This window comes from Heptranchias perlo, chromosome 21 (assembly GCF_035084215.1).
Source record: "Heptranchias perlo isolate sHepPer1 chromosome 21, sHepPer1.hap1, whole genome shotgun sequence".
In the NCBI taxonomy this organism is placed as follows: Eukaryota; Metazoa; Chordata; class Chondrichthyes; order Hexanchiformes; family Hexanchidae; genus Heptranchias; species Heptranchias perlo.
The window spans coordinates 32,719,535-32,737,325 of NC_090345.1; the positions used below are offsets into that span (position 1 = coordinate 32,719,535).

The 17,791-nt window shown below is 40.7% G+C and overlaps 1 protein-coding gene across 1 annotated transcript in view; it reads left to right on the forward strand.

The window, feature by feature from the left end:
- LOC137340110 (adhesion G protein-coupled receptor A1) overlaps positions 1–17,791 on the forward strand; it is a 387,365-nt gene that overhangs the window by 175,298 nt on the left and 194,276 nt on the right. Inside the window, exons 5-6 of the mRNA XM_068002423.1 lie at positions 2,867–2,938; positions 13,875–14,038. Coding sequence (XP_067858524.1) covers positions 2,867–2,938; positions 13,875–14,038 — 236 coding nt within the window. The remainder of the gene's footprint in view (positions 1–2,866; positions 2,939–13,874; positions 14,039–17,791) is intronic.

The following is a 17,791-nucleotide window of genomic DNA, read 5'->3' on the forward strand; positions in this document are numbered from 1 at the left end:
TGACAATGACAGTGTAGGATTAATATCTATGACAATATTACTGCAGGTTTACAGAGAAAGAGTCCAGTTAATTGTTAGCAAATGCTATGCCCTGTGTATATATGTGTGTGTAATATTTATATTTTACATAGAAGAACATAAGAACATATGAAATAGGAGCAGGAGTAGGCCATGTGGCCCCTTGAGTCCACTCCGCCATTCACACAGATCATGGCTGATCTTCGACCTCAACTCCACTTTCCCGCCCAATCCCCATATCCCTTGATTCCCACTAAGTCCAAAGATCTATCTATCTCAGTCTTGAGTGTACTCAATAACTCGGCATCCACAGCCCTCTGAGGTAGAGAATTCGAAAGATTCACAACCCTCTCAGTATCTACCCTGTCAAGCCCCCTCAGAATCTTGTATGTTTCAATGAGATCATCTCTCATTCTTCTAAACTCCAGAAAGTATAGTCCCATTCTACTTAATCTCTCCTCATAGGACAACCCTCTCATCCCAGGAATTAATCTAGTGAATCTTCATTGCACCACCTCCAAGGCATGTATATCCTTCCTTAGATAAGGAGACCAAAACTGTAAACAGTGCTCCAGATGTGGTCTCACCAAAGCCCTGTACAATTGTAACAAGACTTCCTTACTCTTGTACTCCAACCCCCTTGCAATAAAGGCCAACATGCCATTTGCCTTCCTAATTGCTTGCTGTATCTGCATGCTAACTTTCTGTGTTTCTTGTATGAGGACATACAGATCTCTCTGAACAGCAACATTTAATAGTTTATCACCATTTTAAAAAAAAATTCTGTTTTTCCATTCTTCCTACCAAAGTGAATAACCTCACATTTCCTCACATTATACTCTATCTGCCACCTTCTTGCCCATTCAGTTCACCTGTCTATATCCCTTTGCAGACTGTTTTTGTCCTCCTCACAGCTTACTTTCCCACCTACCTTTGAATCGTCAGCAAACTTTGATACATTACACTCAGTCCCTTCATCTAAGTCATTAATATAGATTGTAAATAGCTGAGGCCCAAGCACCGATCCTTGCAGCACCCCACTAGTTACAGCCTGCCAACCTGAAAATGACCCGTTTATCCCTACTCTCTGTTTTCTATCCATTAACCAATCCTCTATCCATGCTAATATATTACCCCCAACCGCATGAGCCATTATCTTGCGTAGCAACCTTTTATGCGGCACATTATCGAATGCCTTTTGGAAATCCAAATATACTACATCCACTGGTTCCCCTTTATCTACCCTGCCAGTTACATCCTCAAAGAACTCTAATAAATTTGTGAAACACGATTTCCCTTTCATAAAACCATGTTGACTCTGCCCAATCATATTATGATTTTCTAAGTGCCCTGTTACAACTTCCTTAATGATGGATTCCAGCATTTTCCCAATGACTGGTGTCAGGCTAATTCGCCTATAGTTCCCTGTTTTCTCTCTCCCTCCTTTCTTGAATAGCAATATTATATTTGTTATCTTCCAATCTGCTGGGATTGTTCTAGAATCTAGGGAACCAATGCATCCATTATCTCTGCAGCCACCTCTTTTAGAACCCTAGGATGTAGGCCATCAGGTCGAGGGGATTTGTCGGCTTTTAGCTCCATTAGTTTGTCTAGTACTTTCTCTCTAGTGATATTGTTTTAAGTTCCTCACTCTCATTTGCTCCTTGGTTCCACACTATTTTTGGTATGCTTTTACTGTGAAGACAGATACAAAATATTTGTTTAACGTCTGCCATTTCCTTATTTCCCATTATAATTTCTCCTGTCGCAGCCTCGAAGGGACCAACGTTTACTTTTGCTACTCTCTTCCTTTTTACCTACTTGTAGAAGCTCTTGCAATCTGTTTTTATATTTCTTGCTAGTTTACTTTTGTATTCTATTTTCTCCCTTTTTATCAATTTTTTGGTCATCCTTTGCTGGTTTCTAAAACTCTCCCAATCCTCAGGCTTACGAATATTCTTCGCAACACTATAAGCCTCTTTTAATCTAATACTATCCTTAACTTCTTTATTTAGCCACGGATGGATTGCTTTTCCCATGGAGTTTTTATTTCTCAATGGAATGTATATTCATTGAGAAATATTTCTTTAAATGTCTGCCACTGCTTATGTACCATCGTATCTTTTATCTAATTTCCCAATCTACCTTAGCCAATTCGCCCCTCATACCTTTGTAATTGGCTTTATTTAAGTTTAAGACTCTAGTTTCGGACTGAAGTATATCACTCTCAAACTCAATGTGAAACTCATCATATTATGATCGCTCTTCTCCAGAGGATCCTTTACTATGAGATTACTAATTATAAAAATATAAATAGTAGTTAAATGAGATAAGTTAAAAGGGATTTTGTTGATGACAGAATTTCTGTAGAACGTCAGCCTCAGTCCTGGGGCATTAGCATTCAAGAAATTATAGAATGAGCACCATGATGTATTCTATTAAATTTGCCTAATGTGTTAATCATTGCTAGTCAAATACAATGTTGATGTTAAGTAATTGAAGTAGAATTATGTGAACTCTGATGCCACAAACCAAATTGTGTAATTTATACCTAGTGGGCATGGAAAAATTTGGAAAAGCCTTCCTGATCAAACAGGTTGGGTGGAGTCTACAGCAGAATAGATTGTACATAGCCTGCAGAAAGAATGGGCTTAATGAACTGAATGTCCCTTTCTCGTTCCATAAGTTATGTCCTTATTCCCAAGGAAAAATGATGAGCAGTAAAATTGCAATGTTCACAATGAATGATAAAAATTATACAAGTTTATCATTCCTCCCCCCCCCCCCCCCCACCCCTGCGTGTTTTGCAATACTGGTGTTGATCAGTAAATGTTGCTTTGTTTTGTAGGAATTTGTCGGGCAACATCTTTTCAACGCTTCCTCTTGGGCTGTTTGTTGAGCTTGTAGCATTGAAAGTCTTGTGAGTATACCATTATGATCTGGAACTCTAGGTTACAAGGGTTCAATTCTGTTGAACTAAACTAAGTTATTTCTTTGTACCATTCAAGATCATTGAGATATCAATTTAATAAAATACTTGCACATAGCAATCAAACTATCTCCACCGAGACTAAGTTCCAAAAGGCTCAGCCTCCCAATCACATGGAATATTACTGTCATGAACCAACCCCATTTGTTTTAAGCATGTATCACTATAACATTCTGGTAGATTTTTCTTAGCTGTTCTAGTGCTCCAATTGAAAATTCATAATATCAAAGAAATCAACGGTTATTTGCACAGGAGTAAATGTTGCTGTTTTGACTTCTGTTTAAAAAGCCTGAAATATGATTTCTGTCTACTGGTCTGTTCTCCTGTCCACAAAATTGCTCATTTCCAATGACCATGGCCCCTAAAATTCATGCGGCCGTTAATCACATGGTGCCCCACGTTGAAAGCATGTTTTCAAGTGGAGGACTTGGGCAGTGACACCCAAAGAAATGAACGGGGCAGAAAAGAAGAGCACAAAATTTAAATGTGGCCCACCTACAGATGTTTCTGGATCAAATGCAGCCAAGGAGAGAAAAAGAGTGTTGGTTGTCTGTGGGAGGAAGTTGCTAAAGTGTGTCTTGTGTGCCATATAATAGGAGTTAGCAGTGGCACTTCATTTGCATCTTGTTCACTGCCAGAACTGCAGACCAGTTCCATAAAAAGCTCAGTGACCTGATGAGAGGTGAGGTAACAGATCAGCCAGCCTGCCTTTACTTCCTTGGAAACAATGAGCGCCAATACATTGTTCACCCTCTCAAATCATTAGCTGCTTAACTTCAGACTATGCTGCATTAAGAGATTCACTACCTCTGGAGCAATTGAAATCTGTTGGGGGCGGGGCGGGGGGGGTGGGTTGGCAGGGAGACACTTCGACCACCCCATTAACACCCAAGGAGGCAGGAGGAAGCTTAAATATGCATTGGTTGTAAGACCTTCATTGCAATTTTCAGGTACAGATAGGCTGAACGTGCGGTGCTCATTCTCCATCCATCTGTCCTAGATGTTGAGTGGTCTAACCAGTTTCATCTGCTGGAGGCCTGCTCAGAGAAATGGCCCAGGCAGCTTTTCATTTTTTTTTGATGGGCCCATGAGGAGCGTGCAAGTCATGGGATTTGGGGACTCCGACATCCTCATTTTAAGATATTATAATGAGCTCCAGCAGCATTGGCGAGTCCCAGATTGTGACGAAAACTATGGTGCCACTATTGCAGACAGAAACCTGGTGGAAATGGGTCCTGATCCAGAATCCACCTCCAAAAATGCTTGTACGCTCATTTTAAGTGACAGGAGAGATGAGTAAATTCAGAGCCCATATGATATTCGATGTGCATTATTTGGTAGGCAGATTGGTTTCTATTGTGAACTATTTACTTACCATCACAGAATAAACATAACCAAACAATTAAAAATAACACGCTCCGACAACAGAAAGCCTGTCAGATTGTCTTCCAGTCCCTGGAGGATCCCTTGACCGTCTGTTGTACAAAATGCATTCAATAATGAAAATAGAATCACATAAATAAGAGCCCTATTGAAGTGTAAAAATGAAAAAAAGGAATAGGCTCACTGACATTTTCCACTTGGTCTACAGATGCTGTTGGTTCTGACGTGGGTCTAAACATTGCTTTCATTGCACACACAGAGGCTATCTCAATAAATAGCCAGGTCTCCTAACATTTTGAATAATTAGAATTGGTATTTAAAAAAAGTGATTAATTTAAACACACTTAGAAGTCAGGTAGACATGATTGATCTATGAAAACGGGTTGGCTTGTTTGAGGCAAATGACATTTTCTGAAAATGTGTATCATGTTATGTCCTGATGGAGGCAGGAATCCAAATTTGAAAATATTGTTTTGGTCTAGATTCTATTGTTAATAAATAGATACGTAAGAATGTAAGTTTGACTTACAATGCAGCCCATCCAGTTAACTCTGGCATAAAAGTTTAGCTACAGAATCAAGCCCATTTTTATCTCCTTTCTGAGCCCAGCCTTCATCCCTCTACTTCCTGTTGAATTATGAATCTTTCTTTTTTGAATACCCCTGATGACTCTGCATAGTGCTATTTTAGGTAGTGTCATTCATCTAACTTTAAGCAAGTATACCCCCTCCAAGTGAGCAGTATGCCTGGCTCTAGAAAAGGTTTGTTAGGCAAGGGTGTTAAGGGTTATGGAACCAAGGCGGGTAGATGAAGTTAAGATCCAGATCAGCCATGATTTAATTGAATAGCGGAATAGGCTCGAAGGGCTGAGTGGCCTACTCTTGTTCCTATGGTTTGAAAATTTAACAATTAATGATGCAAAAGCCCAGCTTCTGCCCGTGCTTTTTTCTGCTTATACATATAACCTTTGCACTTGTGCAACTTGGAAACTATGATAAGAACATAAGAAATAGGAGCAGGAGTAGGCCGTATGGCCCCTCGAGCCTGCTCCGCCATTTAATAAGATCATGGCTGATCTTTGACTTCAACTCCAGTTTCCCGCCTGATCCTCATATCCCTTGATTCCCCTAGAGTCCAAAAATCTATCTACCTCAGCCTTGAAAATACTCAATGACTCAGCATCTACAGCCCTCTTGGGTAAAGAGTTCCAAAGATTCACAAGCCCCTGAATGAAGAAATTCCTCCTTATCTCAGTCCTAATATATGTGTAACAAGAACAATTTGTTCCCTATCACAAATGTGCTGTTAGAAATTTTGTAAGTGAATGCGTTTAAAGATAGTCAAAAATGTCAAAGCTTTGTAACTGATAACTAATAATACAGAAATATTGATGTGTGATACAATTCCAAACCATGTGATGCAGCGCTTTTAAAAGTTGAAGAAATTATTTTAAAAATACACCAAAGAAACATAAACCAAAAGATGTGGAACCTTAAAACAGTAAATCCCTTGTAACACTTCAAAACAGTACAGAATGATTTGTAAGGAATTATGATGTTAAGTCTATTTTTAAACAAAATTGCTTACTGACATTCAGATTCTTAGCACATTATATGTTTAAGCTGTTGTAATTTTTCTTGTAGTTTGCTGCCTTGGATAATGGAGTATGTTTATAAAATGAATTGATATGCATCTTGAATCTCTATTTTCTAATTCCTCTACCAGAGGGCATTAATGATCCAGGATCCATGTTAACAAAAGTTGTACCAAGGGACATGTTGCTGAGGTGCCCACCTGTAAGAGAAGGATTAAACTATTTTATATATTGGAGGTCATCGCAGTCTTAGAAGCAGCGGGTCACACCTCACAAACTGATTGGAATTACTTTGAAGAAACAACTAATTTAGTGGATGTGAGATATGCAGTGCTTCTGATAAACTGGGATTTTCAGAACATTTTTGATAAGATTCTGCATCTGACACTTTTAAAGATGTTGAAGGCTCTTGGATTTATTAGCAAATGGTTAGCTGGATTGAAAGTTCACTCAGTAATAGAATTCTGAAGGTGAAGATAAATTATGTTGTGTGTGGGGGTTTGTAACCAGTGGAGTCCCATAGGAGTATATTCTGCTATTTACACCAGCTTTAAATCCATTATGGAGAGCAATACTTCTATCAATATAAAATTTGCAGATGATATGGATATATGTAACCAAACTGGACAAGTTAAGGGAGATTGATAGCATTAAAAGGGATTTGGATGAATCAAATGAATTGTCCTAAGAAATAACAAATGTGTAATATGAAAAATGTAAGATAGTATTTGAAGAGAAAAAATTTGTGAGGCTACGGGGAAAGAGCGGGGGAATGGGACTAATGGGATTGCTCTTACAAAGAACCGGCAGAGGCTCGATGGGCCGAATGGCCTCCTTCTGTGCTGTAACGATTCTATGATAATATACATGAAATACAAAATATATCCAGAATTAATGGGTGCACTTTAACAAAGATGAAAAAGGGAAAAAGATTTGGGTCTAGTTATCAATCATTAATTAATAATATGAACTTGGGCTTTTCAGATGGCTCAGCTGGTTAAAATAATGAATAGCTGAGACATACTGACCAGGAAGGATCCCCACCCTAAGCCAAGTTAGCTGATCTCACCTAGGGTGGTGATATAGTCCCTAAAACTGGCCTCAACACCCCTTGGCAAAAATTGGACTTAGCTGACATAGCTGTGATCTTTGCACAGTTAAGTAAGATACTAACACACTCTCTCTAGGCTTCCCACATGAACAATGGCCATTTGACGAGTACTGGAGGGTGACCAGTGCCTGTGGAACTGAAACCCAACGAGGAATCAGTGCCTTCAGTAAAGGAAATGGTGGGGGGGGGGGAAGAAATCTACGCATTGCAAGCTTTATGCTAAAAATGCAAATTAATTCTTGGAATACACATTGTTGGCATGTAATGGCAAGTCAAATGGTATTTTAACTCGATGTAAGGGCAACTTTGCAGAGGTGCTTGATTAGCTCAATGGTAGGAGAGTGTTCGCTACCCGCTCACCCCAAATTTACATTGCTAACGACAGGTCCCTTATCCCAACAGAAGAATTTTTAAAAATTGGTCTCTGATTGTGTTGTCAACACAAGAGATTTGTTTGTAGTCATGTAAACATGTGGAGCCAGCATGCTGACAATGCCCTCTGCAATCTGAACTAAACAAGTGCTTATTAAAAACACCTCAACTCTGGTCATTATTAATCTTTAGAAACTGACTGCAGCTTGCTGCATTATTAAAGCTACAAAGCTTGCTCTATGGAGAATATCTGGAGAACAACTATGAGAGAGGAAACCTTTCAGGCACTAGGCCAAAATGTTTTCTTCAATATTGTAATGCAATGTTTAGAAATCCTGGCCTAGAAATTCCTTAGGGCAGCAATTATGCTGGGATCATGCCCGCTGGTGACCTCTACCACTTACTGCTTGGAGTACACAGGGTCGGTGGGAGGTCACCTGATTTAAATATGGGTGGCAGACACCTGCTTGCCTACTCTGGAATGCCACAAAATGTGGCCTTGATGCCCAGGCTGGGGGAGGGGTTCATTCCCCCATCTCTCCATAGGAAACAGCTAGAGTTGGTCCCTTGTATAAAAGGGTTGCATTAAATAATTTAAAAAATCACTAACCTCAGATCTTTGGGAGCAGCCAGGCTGCAACATCAGCCGTGTGCCCCAAAACCACCGTTGAGAACCTCTTCCCACTGGGCGTACCAACCTCCAAAATTCCGCCAACTGTCTGCATGACTAAGTTTGTGGGGACTCTAAACGCAGTGGTGAGTATCTCTTCTGTTTTCTTCTTTCTTAGGACTGTGGGCTAAGTAACTTATAGCATAAAACTAAATTTTAAAAAAATAAACTTAATTTAATAAATTAAACGGGGCCAGTACTTGGTTCAACCTAAAAATAATTTGATTGGCATTGTAGTAATCAATTAAATAAATAAAGTAGTTATGACAGGGCAGGAGATGTGTTGCAGCTGCAACATGTGGGAGCTACTGAACAGTTTTATCCAGGGCGACTACATCTGCGGTAAGTGACTGCAGCTCGAGGAACTTCGGCTCCGAGTTGAGGAGCTGGAGTCCGAGCTGCAGACATAACGATGCGTCGGGGAGGGAGAAAGTTACCTGGACACTTTGATCCAGGAGGCCGTCACGCCCCTTAGACTAAATACTGTAGAATTGGCACGTGGTCAGGGTCAGGAGGGTGTGACTGCGAGTGAGGCAGGTACGGGGATCCAGGAGGTAGCATTGCAGGAGCCTCAGCCTCTGCACTTGTCCAATAGATATGAGGTTCTTGCAGCCCTTGTGGACGAGTGCAGGGAGGTTGAGCAAACTGGCCATGGCACCGTGGTTCAGGGGGCCAATCAAGTGGGGGGAGTAAAAAGGAATGTGGTTGTAGTAAGTGACTGTATAATTAGAGGGATAGACACCGTTCTCTGCAGCCAAGAGCAAGAGTCCCGAAGGCTGTGTTGCCTACCTGGTCCCAGGATTAGGGACAACTCAGGGCTGGAGAGAAAGTGGGAGTGGGAGAGCGAGGATCCAGTTGTCGTGGTCCATGTAGGTACCAACGACTTAGGTAGGACTAAGAAAGAGGTTCTGCTGAGGGAGTTTGAGCAGCTAGGGGCTAAATTAAAAAGCAGAACCACAAAGGTGATAATCTCCAAATTATTACCTGAGCCACGAGCAAATTAGCACAGGGTAAATCATATCAGAGAGATGAATGCGTAGCTCAAAGATTGGTGTTGGAGAAGTGGGTTTCGATTCATGGGGCACTGGCACTAGCACTGGGGAAAGAGGGAGCTGTTCCATTGGGACGGGCTTCACCTGAACCGTGCTGGGACCAGTGTTCTGGCAAACCAAATAACTAGTGCAGTAGAGAAGGCTTTAAACTAAATAGAGGGGGGAAGGGCTCAGGTGGGGCGAAGTTTAGATTGATAAAGAGAAAAGACAAGGAAATAGTACAAGAAAGTGATGAGGGTAATAATAAACAGAGTGTGTCAGGAAGGGACAGAGCATACAAACATAAGAGTGCACCAGCAAATGGGGCCGGGGTAGGAAAGAATGGTAAAAAAACAAAACTAAAAGTTCTTTATCTGAATGTGCACAGCATTCGTAATAAGATAGATGAATTGACGGCACAAATAGAAACAAATGATCTCGTGGCCATTGCAGAGACGTGGTTGCAAGGCGACCAAGGTTAGGAGCTAAATATTCAGGGTTATTTAACATTTTGGAAGGATAGGAGAAAAAGGTAAAGGTGGTGGGGTAGCTCTGTTAATAAAGGATGAAATTGGTATAATAGTGAGAAATGATCTTGGCTCAGAAGATCAAGATGTCGAATCAATTTGGGGGGAGGTAAGAAATAGCAAGGGAAAGAAATCACTGGTGGGAGTAGTACATAGGCCCCCCAACAGTAGCTACACTGTAGGGCAAAATATAAATCAGGAAATAAGGGGGGCTTGTAAAAAAAGGTAATGTAATAATCATGGGCAATTTTAACTTTCACATAGATTGGACAAATCAAATTGGCAAAAATACCCTGAGGAGGAGTTCATAGAATGTATTAGGGACTATTTCTTTGACCAATATGTCAGGGAACCAACCAAGGAACAGGCCATTTTGGATCTGGTAATGGGTAACGAAACAGGATTAATTAATGATCTCAAAGTAAAGGATCCCTTGGGAAGCAGTGATCTTAACATGATAGAATTTCACATCCAGTTTGAGAGTGAAGATCTTGGCTCTGAAACTACTGTATTAAACTTAAATAAAGGCAATTATAAAGGAATGAGGGCGGAATTGGCTAAAGTGGACTTGGTAAACAGATTAGATGGTATGATGGAGGATAAGCAGTGGCAAACATGTAAAAAGATATTTTATGACTCGCAACAAAAATATATCCCTGTGAGGAGGAAAGACTCCACAAAAAGGGTGAACCAACCATGGCTAACGAAGGAAATCAAAGATGGTATCAGGTTAAAAGAAAAAGCATACAACATGGCAAAGATTACTGGTAAGCCGGAAGATTGGGAAAACTTTAAAAACCAGCAAAGGATGACTAAAAAAATAATAAAGAGGGAGAAAATAAATTATGAGAGTAAACTAGCAAGAAATATAAAAAGTGACAGTCAAAGCTTCTACAAGTATATAAAAAGGAAGAGGGAAGCTAAAGTAAACATTGGTCCCTTAGAGGATGAGGCTGGGGAAATAATAATGGAAAACAAAGAAATGGCAGAGGAATTGAACAGATATTTTGTATCTGTCTTCACAGTAGAAGACACTATTAACATAACAATAATAGTAGAAAATCAAGGGGCAAAGGGGAGGGAGGAACTAAAAACAATCACTATCACTAGAGAAAAAGTACTAGGTAAACTAATGGGTCTAAAGGCTGACAAGTCCCCTGGACCTGATGGCTTGCATCCGAGGGTCTTAAAGGAAGTGGCTACCGAGATAGTGGATATATTGGTTGTAATCTTCCAGAATTCACTAGATTCTGGAAAGGTCCCAGCGGATTGGAAAACCGCAAACGCAACACCCCTATTCAAGAAGGGAGTGAGACAGAAAGCAGGTAACTATAGATCAGTTAGCCTAACATCTGTCATTGGGAAAATGCTAGAATCCATTATTAAGGAAGTAGTAGCAGGACATTTGGAGAGTCAACATGGTTTTATGAATGGGAAATCATGTCTGACAAATTTATTAGAGTTCTTTGAGGAAGTAACGGGCAGGGTGGATAAAGGGGAACCAATGGATGCAGTATTTTTGGATTTCCAAAATGCATTTGATAAGGTGCCACATAAAAGATTACTGCACAAGATAAGAGTTCATGGTGTTGGGGGTAATATACTGGCATGGCTAGAGGATTGGTTAACTAACAGAAAACAAAGAGTCGGGATAAAAGGGCCATTTTCAAAATGGCAATCTGTAACTAGTGGGGTGCCGCAGGGATCAGTGCTGGGGCCTCAACTATTTACAATATAAATCAATGACTTGGATGAAGGAACAGAGTGTCTTGTGGCCAAATTTGCTGATGATACAAAGATAGATGGAAAAGCAAGTTGCGATGAGGACACAAAGTGTCTCCAAAGGGATATTGACAGGTTAAGCGAATGGGCAAAAATTTGGCAGATGGAATATAATGTGGGAAAATGTGAAGTCATCCACTTTGGGAGGAAAAATAAAAGAGCAAAATATTATTTGAAAGGAGAAATACTACAAAATGCTGCAGTGCAGAGCGATCTGGGTGTCCTCATACATGAAACACAACAAGTCAACATACAGGTGCAGCAGGTAATCCGGAAGGCAAACAGAATATTGGCCTTTATTTCTAAGGGGATGGAGTATAAAAGCAGGGATGTCATGCTACAACTGTATAGGGTGCTGGTGAGACCACACCTGGACTACTGCGTACAGTTCTGGTGCCCTTATTTAAGGAAGGACATACTTGCATTGGAGGCAGTTCAGAGAAGGTTCACTAAGTTGATTCTGGGTGTGGAAGGGTTGTCTTATGAGGAAAGATTGAACAGGTTGGGTCTATACTCATTGGAGTTTGGAAGAATGAGAGGAGATCTTATTGAAACATACAAGATTCTGAGGGGACTCGATAGGGTAGATGCTGAGAGGATATTACCCCACATGGGGGAATCTAAAACTAGGGGGCATAGTCTCAGAATAAGGGGTCGCCCATTTAAGACGGAAATGAGGAGGAATTTCTTCTCCCAGAGGGTCGTGAATCTTTGGAATTCTTTACCCCAAAAAACGGTGGAGGCTGAGTCATTGAATACATTCAAGGCTGAGTTAGACAAATTTTTGATCAGCAAGGGAGTCAAAGGATATGGGGAAAGGGCGGGAAAGTGGAGTTGAGGTAAAAATCAGATCAGCCGTGATCTCATTGAATGGCCTACTCCTGCTCCTATCTCTTATGGTCTTATGGTCAGAGTGTCTTCGCCACCCTCCCCCCCCCCTACCCATGTCACTTGCCTTGTAAGGGGAGGGTGGAGGACCTGCAGTTTCTGCTAATATAGGGCAGAACCCCATCCGCTGGAGTGCACTGGAAGGGCAGAGGAATTCCAGCCCCATCGCTATTCAAACCGAAATCATCAGTTTAAAAAAATGCAACAGTTCACTAGGAGGATCTTAGTTGAAGATCTTGGAAACGTAAAAATAGGAAATCTAGGTTCAATAAGGGACAATGCCACTGGTATGGTATCATGCTGGTGAAAATATCTTCTATTTCTCTGATGTGATGTATTTTAGAGTGTCCTTTACAGTATGTTATACCAAGCTAAATACTTTTTTGTTGGAGGAGCAAACTTTGATTACTGTCTAATTTTATTCTGGCTCCAAAAGAACTGATCCAAAATTAAATAATTCTATTTGTTGAAATTCATATTTCTGTATTTCCTAATGAGGCATTAAACCAAGTCCTGTCTGCCTGTTCAGGTGGATGTACAAGATTCCATGGCACTATTTGATGAAGAGCACAGAGTTTTCCTGGTGTCCTGGTTAACTTTCTTTCCTCAACCAACGCCACCAAGAACAGACTAACTGGTCATTTATCTCTTTTGCTGATTGTGGAACCTTGCTGTCCACAAATTGGTTGATGTGTTTGCCCTCGCTTCAAAAAGTAATTTGTTGCCTTTGAAGCACTTTGGGGCATCCTAAAAAATGCAATTTTAATGTTTCTTTTTCTTACTGTGGTTTAACTTTTTTAACAAGTTCACTTTCATTGGTCAACTTGCCCAGACAGGAATCTGACCTTGTTATAGTTAATGGATCAGCATACTATTTAAAGTTGTTTAATTTTAACATGAAATGAACTCTAACCTCTCTGGAGGTTATGTTAGTTTTACTTTTGAAGTTGCTTTAGTGCATCCCTAACATATCCAGTCCTGATTTTCTCCAGATCAACTTTTGCTTTGGAAACAAGGTCAAGCTGCAAGTAGACTGAAAGCACAGCCCGCTCACTTTAACCCCATATAATTAATTCCTCTGAGCTTTTCCTTATTTCAGTTAGGTCTTTTAATATTTAATACCTAGCAAGATACCTGTGTTTCAGACTGCTGGATGTGGGATCTATATAGTTATTACTTTATGTTTCATGTATATGGATGGCACATACATCATGGGAAGCCATTCATGAATTATGAAATTAACTGCATGAGCAAAATATAAATCATTACTGTACAAATCTCCATTGCAGTATCTTCTATATTTTCAAATAAGTAAAATAATAATTTGCCACAAAAAGTCGCTGAAAAATCAGGAACCAAGACAGTATAACTAAAACATTACTGTAACAGTGACATTGTGAGATTGGTGTGTGTGTGTGTGTGTGTGTGTGTGTATTTTATCTTTACTGTATCTCATTTCTTTTTTTTTAAAAGTACCCTCACATGCAAATTCATTTATGGTTCTTACAGGCACTTTAGTACTGAATCTCTGATGTGTGACTGCAACCTTAGATGGGTCTTGCAATGGGCCAAAAACTCCTCAGTTCGAATAGCAGATGAAACTTTATGTGTCTACCCAAGTGCTTTACAGGGACGACCGATTAAAACCTTGAAAGAGAACCAGTTGTCATGTGGTGAGTGGAACTTTCATTTTAATATTGTTCGGATTCTGGAGTTTACATGGAAAAATGTCTGTTGGTTTAAAATACACTCATTGAGTAACTTGTCAGCTCATAGGGTTAGAGATTTTTTTATTTATACATAATAGAATTATTTTATTACTTTTGTGTTGTACAAAACAACACTAAGGAAATGGGTGTTGACTGGGGGTTAAAATTCAGCTGAAAAGTCTCCCATTTCTACTGGCCTTTAAGTGGGGATGTATGTGATGAGGTCTTAACTTTTTGTCTTCAAGGCTCAGTGATTGTGTGTTTTTTTTTTGGATCAAAATGGAGGTGGAAGGAAATTAAATTACAACATAGTCAAGTGAATTGTTTTTGGGATTGTCAATTAATGAATCTCATCTCTGGACCTTGAGGGTATTTAAAGCGTGAGTCCATGCAGATGTCCTCAGCCTGAATCACCTTTCTTTCCCTGACTGAGAAGGAATTTATTAATATATAAACCACTGTTCCTTTCACAAACTGCACTAGCTCATTTCCCAGCAGCTCCATCAATGAGCATCTTGAATGGCAGCCAGGGAGATGTTCATCTTCTTGAACATCCTGACCACGGAGGAGTATTTATGGATGTATTTGGCTAACCGAAAGGAGCTTTGACACCATTGAGTCCTAAACTTCACCAGGAGAAAATATTAAGACCTCTGGAATCTTTCATAAACTTCACTCTCATGATCCTCATAGGATACCATTCTATGTACACTGAATGTCAAAATGGCACTCAGTCCCAAATGCTTAACATTGCTCAGAAAGTCTGCCTTTTTATTGTGTGGAGCTGCTGGGTTTTATCCACAAATGTTTGCTTTCATTTCTCACAGATTATAACTCTTAGGATGTGTCATTTTTCACTCAAGTGTTGTAAAGTTAATGATTTAGCTACTCAATGCTGAAGTGCAGGAGTATATTTTCAAAAGTCATTTATTCAATTATTAATGAGCAGTGGCTCATTTTGCACCCTTATTTTCTGTGTCTCACCATGTTGTTATAGTCGCGAGTGTTTCTGCCTCATTCACGTTGGCAAAATTGGCATTTATGCAGAGTTGATATATTACCCTAGAACTTACTGTTGGTCATATTAGCAAATGGATAATTAACATGTTCATATGACATTCCTTCATCTGCCATTAAGACAGAGTAGGTAGTGCATTATAAAAACAGATTATGTTGCATGAGCATATTAAATGTTTGTTTGCTAATATTGCCAGCACTAAGTTCTCGGCTATTCTGAAAAGTTCAGAAAGTGAAGCTGTTCTATGGGTTGCAAAACATAGATCCAAAATGAAGCTGTAAGGCCCAATTTTAACCGAGGCAGTTAAAATTGGGGTAGTGACTTAGCCCCTCTGATCCCACTGTCTTCCTGTGGGATGTTACACCCTTGTTCAAAAAAGAGTGTAAGGATAAACCCAGCAACTATAGGCCAGTCAGCTTAACCTCAGTGGTGGGGAAACATTTAAAAACGATAATCTGGGACAGAATTAACGGTCACTTGGACGAGTGCGGATTGATTAGGGAAAGCCAGCACGGATTTGTTAAAGGCAAATCGTGTTTAACTAACCTGATAGAGTTTTTTGATAAGGTAACAGAGAGGGTGGTTTAGGGCAATGCAGTTGATGTGGTGTATATGGACTTTCAAAAGGAGTTTGATAAAGCGCCGCATGCAAGATTGCGGCCCATGGAATAAAGGTGGCAATAGCAACATGGATACAGAATTGGCTAAGGGACAGGAAACAGAGAGTAGTGGTGAAAGGTTATTTTTCGGACTGGAGGGAGGTGTACAGTGGTGATCCCCGGGGTCAGTGCTGGAACCACTGCTTTTCTTGATATATATTAATGACTTAGACTTGGGTGTACAGGGCACAATTTCAAAATTTGCAGATGACACAAAACTTGGAAGTGTAGTGAAAAGTGAGGAGGATAGTGATAGACTTCAAGAGGATATAGAAAGGCTGGTGGAATGGGCGGATACGTGGCAGATGAAACTTAACGCAGAAAAACGCGAAGTGATACATTTCGGTAGGAAGAATGAGGAGAGGCAATATAAACTAGAGGGCACAACTCTAAAAGGGGTACAGGAACAGAGAGATCTGGAGGTTTATGTGCACAAATCGTTGAAGGTGGCAGGACAGGTTGAGAAAGCGGTTTAAAAAAGCATACAGGATCCTGGGCTTTATAAATAGAGGTATAGAGTACAAAAGTATGGAAGTCATGACAAACCTTTATAAAACAATGGTTCGGCCACAACTGGAGTTTTGTGTCCAGTTCCGGGCACCGCTCTTCAGGAAAAATGTGAAGGCCTTAGCGAGGGTGTAAAAGAGATTTACTAGAATGATTCCATGAATGAGGGACTTTAGTTAAGTGGATAGACTGGAGAAGCTTGGGTTGTTCTCCTTGGAACAGAGATGGTTGTGAAGAGATTTGATAGAGGTATTCAAAATCATGAAGGGTCTATGATGTGGAGATGCCGGTGATGGACTGCGGTTGACAATTGTAAACAATTTTACAACACCAAGTTATAGTCCAACGATTTTATTTGAAACCTACAAGCTTTCGGAGGCTTCCTCCTTCCTCAGGTAAATGTCAGGAACTCCTCGAAGCCTACGCATTTATAAATCACAGAACAATACATGGTGATTACAGACAGCCTTTGCAACTGCCCGTTGCCAAGGCAATCACCGTGTTCAGACAGAGAGGTGTTACCTGTGTTTTTTTTGTTGAATGTATATTCGGAGGTTCTGTAGGTAACACCTCTCTGTCTTAACACGGTGATTGCCTTGGCAACGGGCAGTTGCAAAGGCTGTCTGTAATCACCATGTATTGTTCTGTGATTTATAAATGCGTAGGCTTCGAGGAGTTCCTGACATTTACCTGAGGAAGGAGGAAGCCTCCGAAAGCTTGTAGATTTCAAATAAAATCGTTGGACTATAACTTGGTGTTGTAAAATTGTTTACAAATGAAGGGTCTAGACAGAGTAGATAGAGAGAAACTGTTCTCATTGGTGGAAGGGTCAAGAACCAGAGGACATAGATTTCAGGTGATTGGCAAAAGAACCAAAGGTGACACGAGGAAAAACTTTTTTACACAGCGAGTGATTAGGATCTGGAATGCACTGCCAGAGGGGATGGAGGAGGCAGATTCAATCATGGTCTTCAAAAGGGAACTGGATAAGTACTTGAAAGGAAAAAATTTGCAGGGCTACGGGGATAGGGCAGGTGAGTGAGACTAGCTGGATTGCCCTTGCATAGAGCCGGTGTGGACTCGATGGGCCGAATGGCTTCCTTCCATGCTGTAACCTTTCTATGATTCTATGTAATTTGAACCTGCTCTTTTCAGTATACGAGGAGGACGTCCACCGAAAAGCAACGGGGTCCTTCTTCAAATATGCAGATCCGGTCCCAATTATGTAATTGGGGCCCGACTGCAATTTGAATCCCAGGCCTGCGCCGGGAAGCCGTCATGGCTTCCTCGCCAGGCCAACCTAGCGGTATGGCTCCAGAACCAGAGGAGACCCGGGATTGTAAGTTATTTAAATTTTTCTTTGTTTCCTTCAGGGCCAGGAGAAGCATTCCTGCTCCTCTGGGCCCTACAAGGAAACTCCCAACTGCGCTACCCTCCCAACCCCCCCTCCTAACCACTTACCTGACTGCCGGGCACTGTTCCTGCCGCCCACCAGCCAGTTCGTGCTTCCTGCCGAGCTTGTGCGAGAGACTG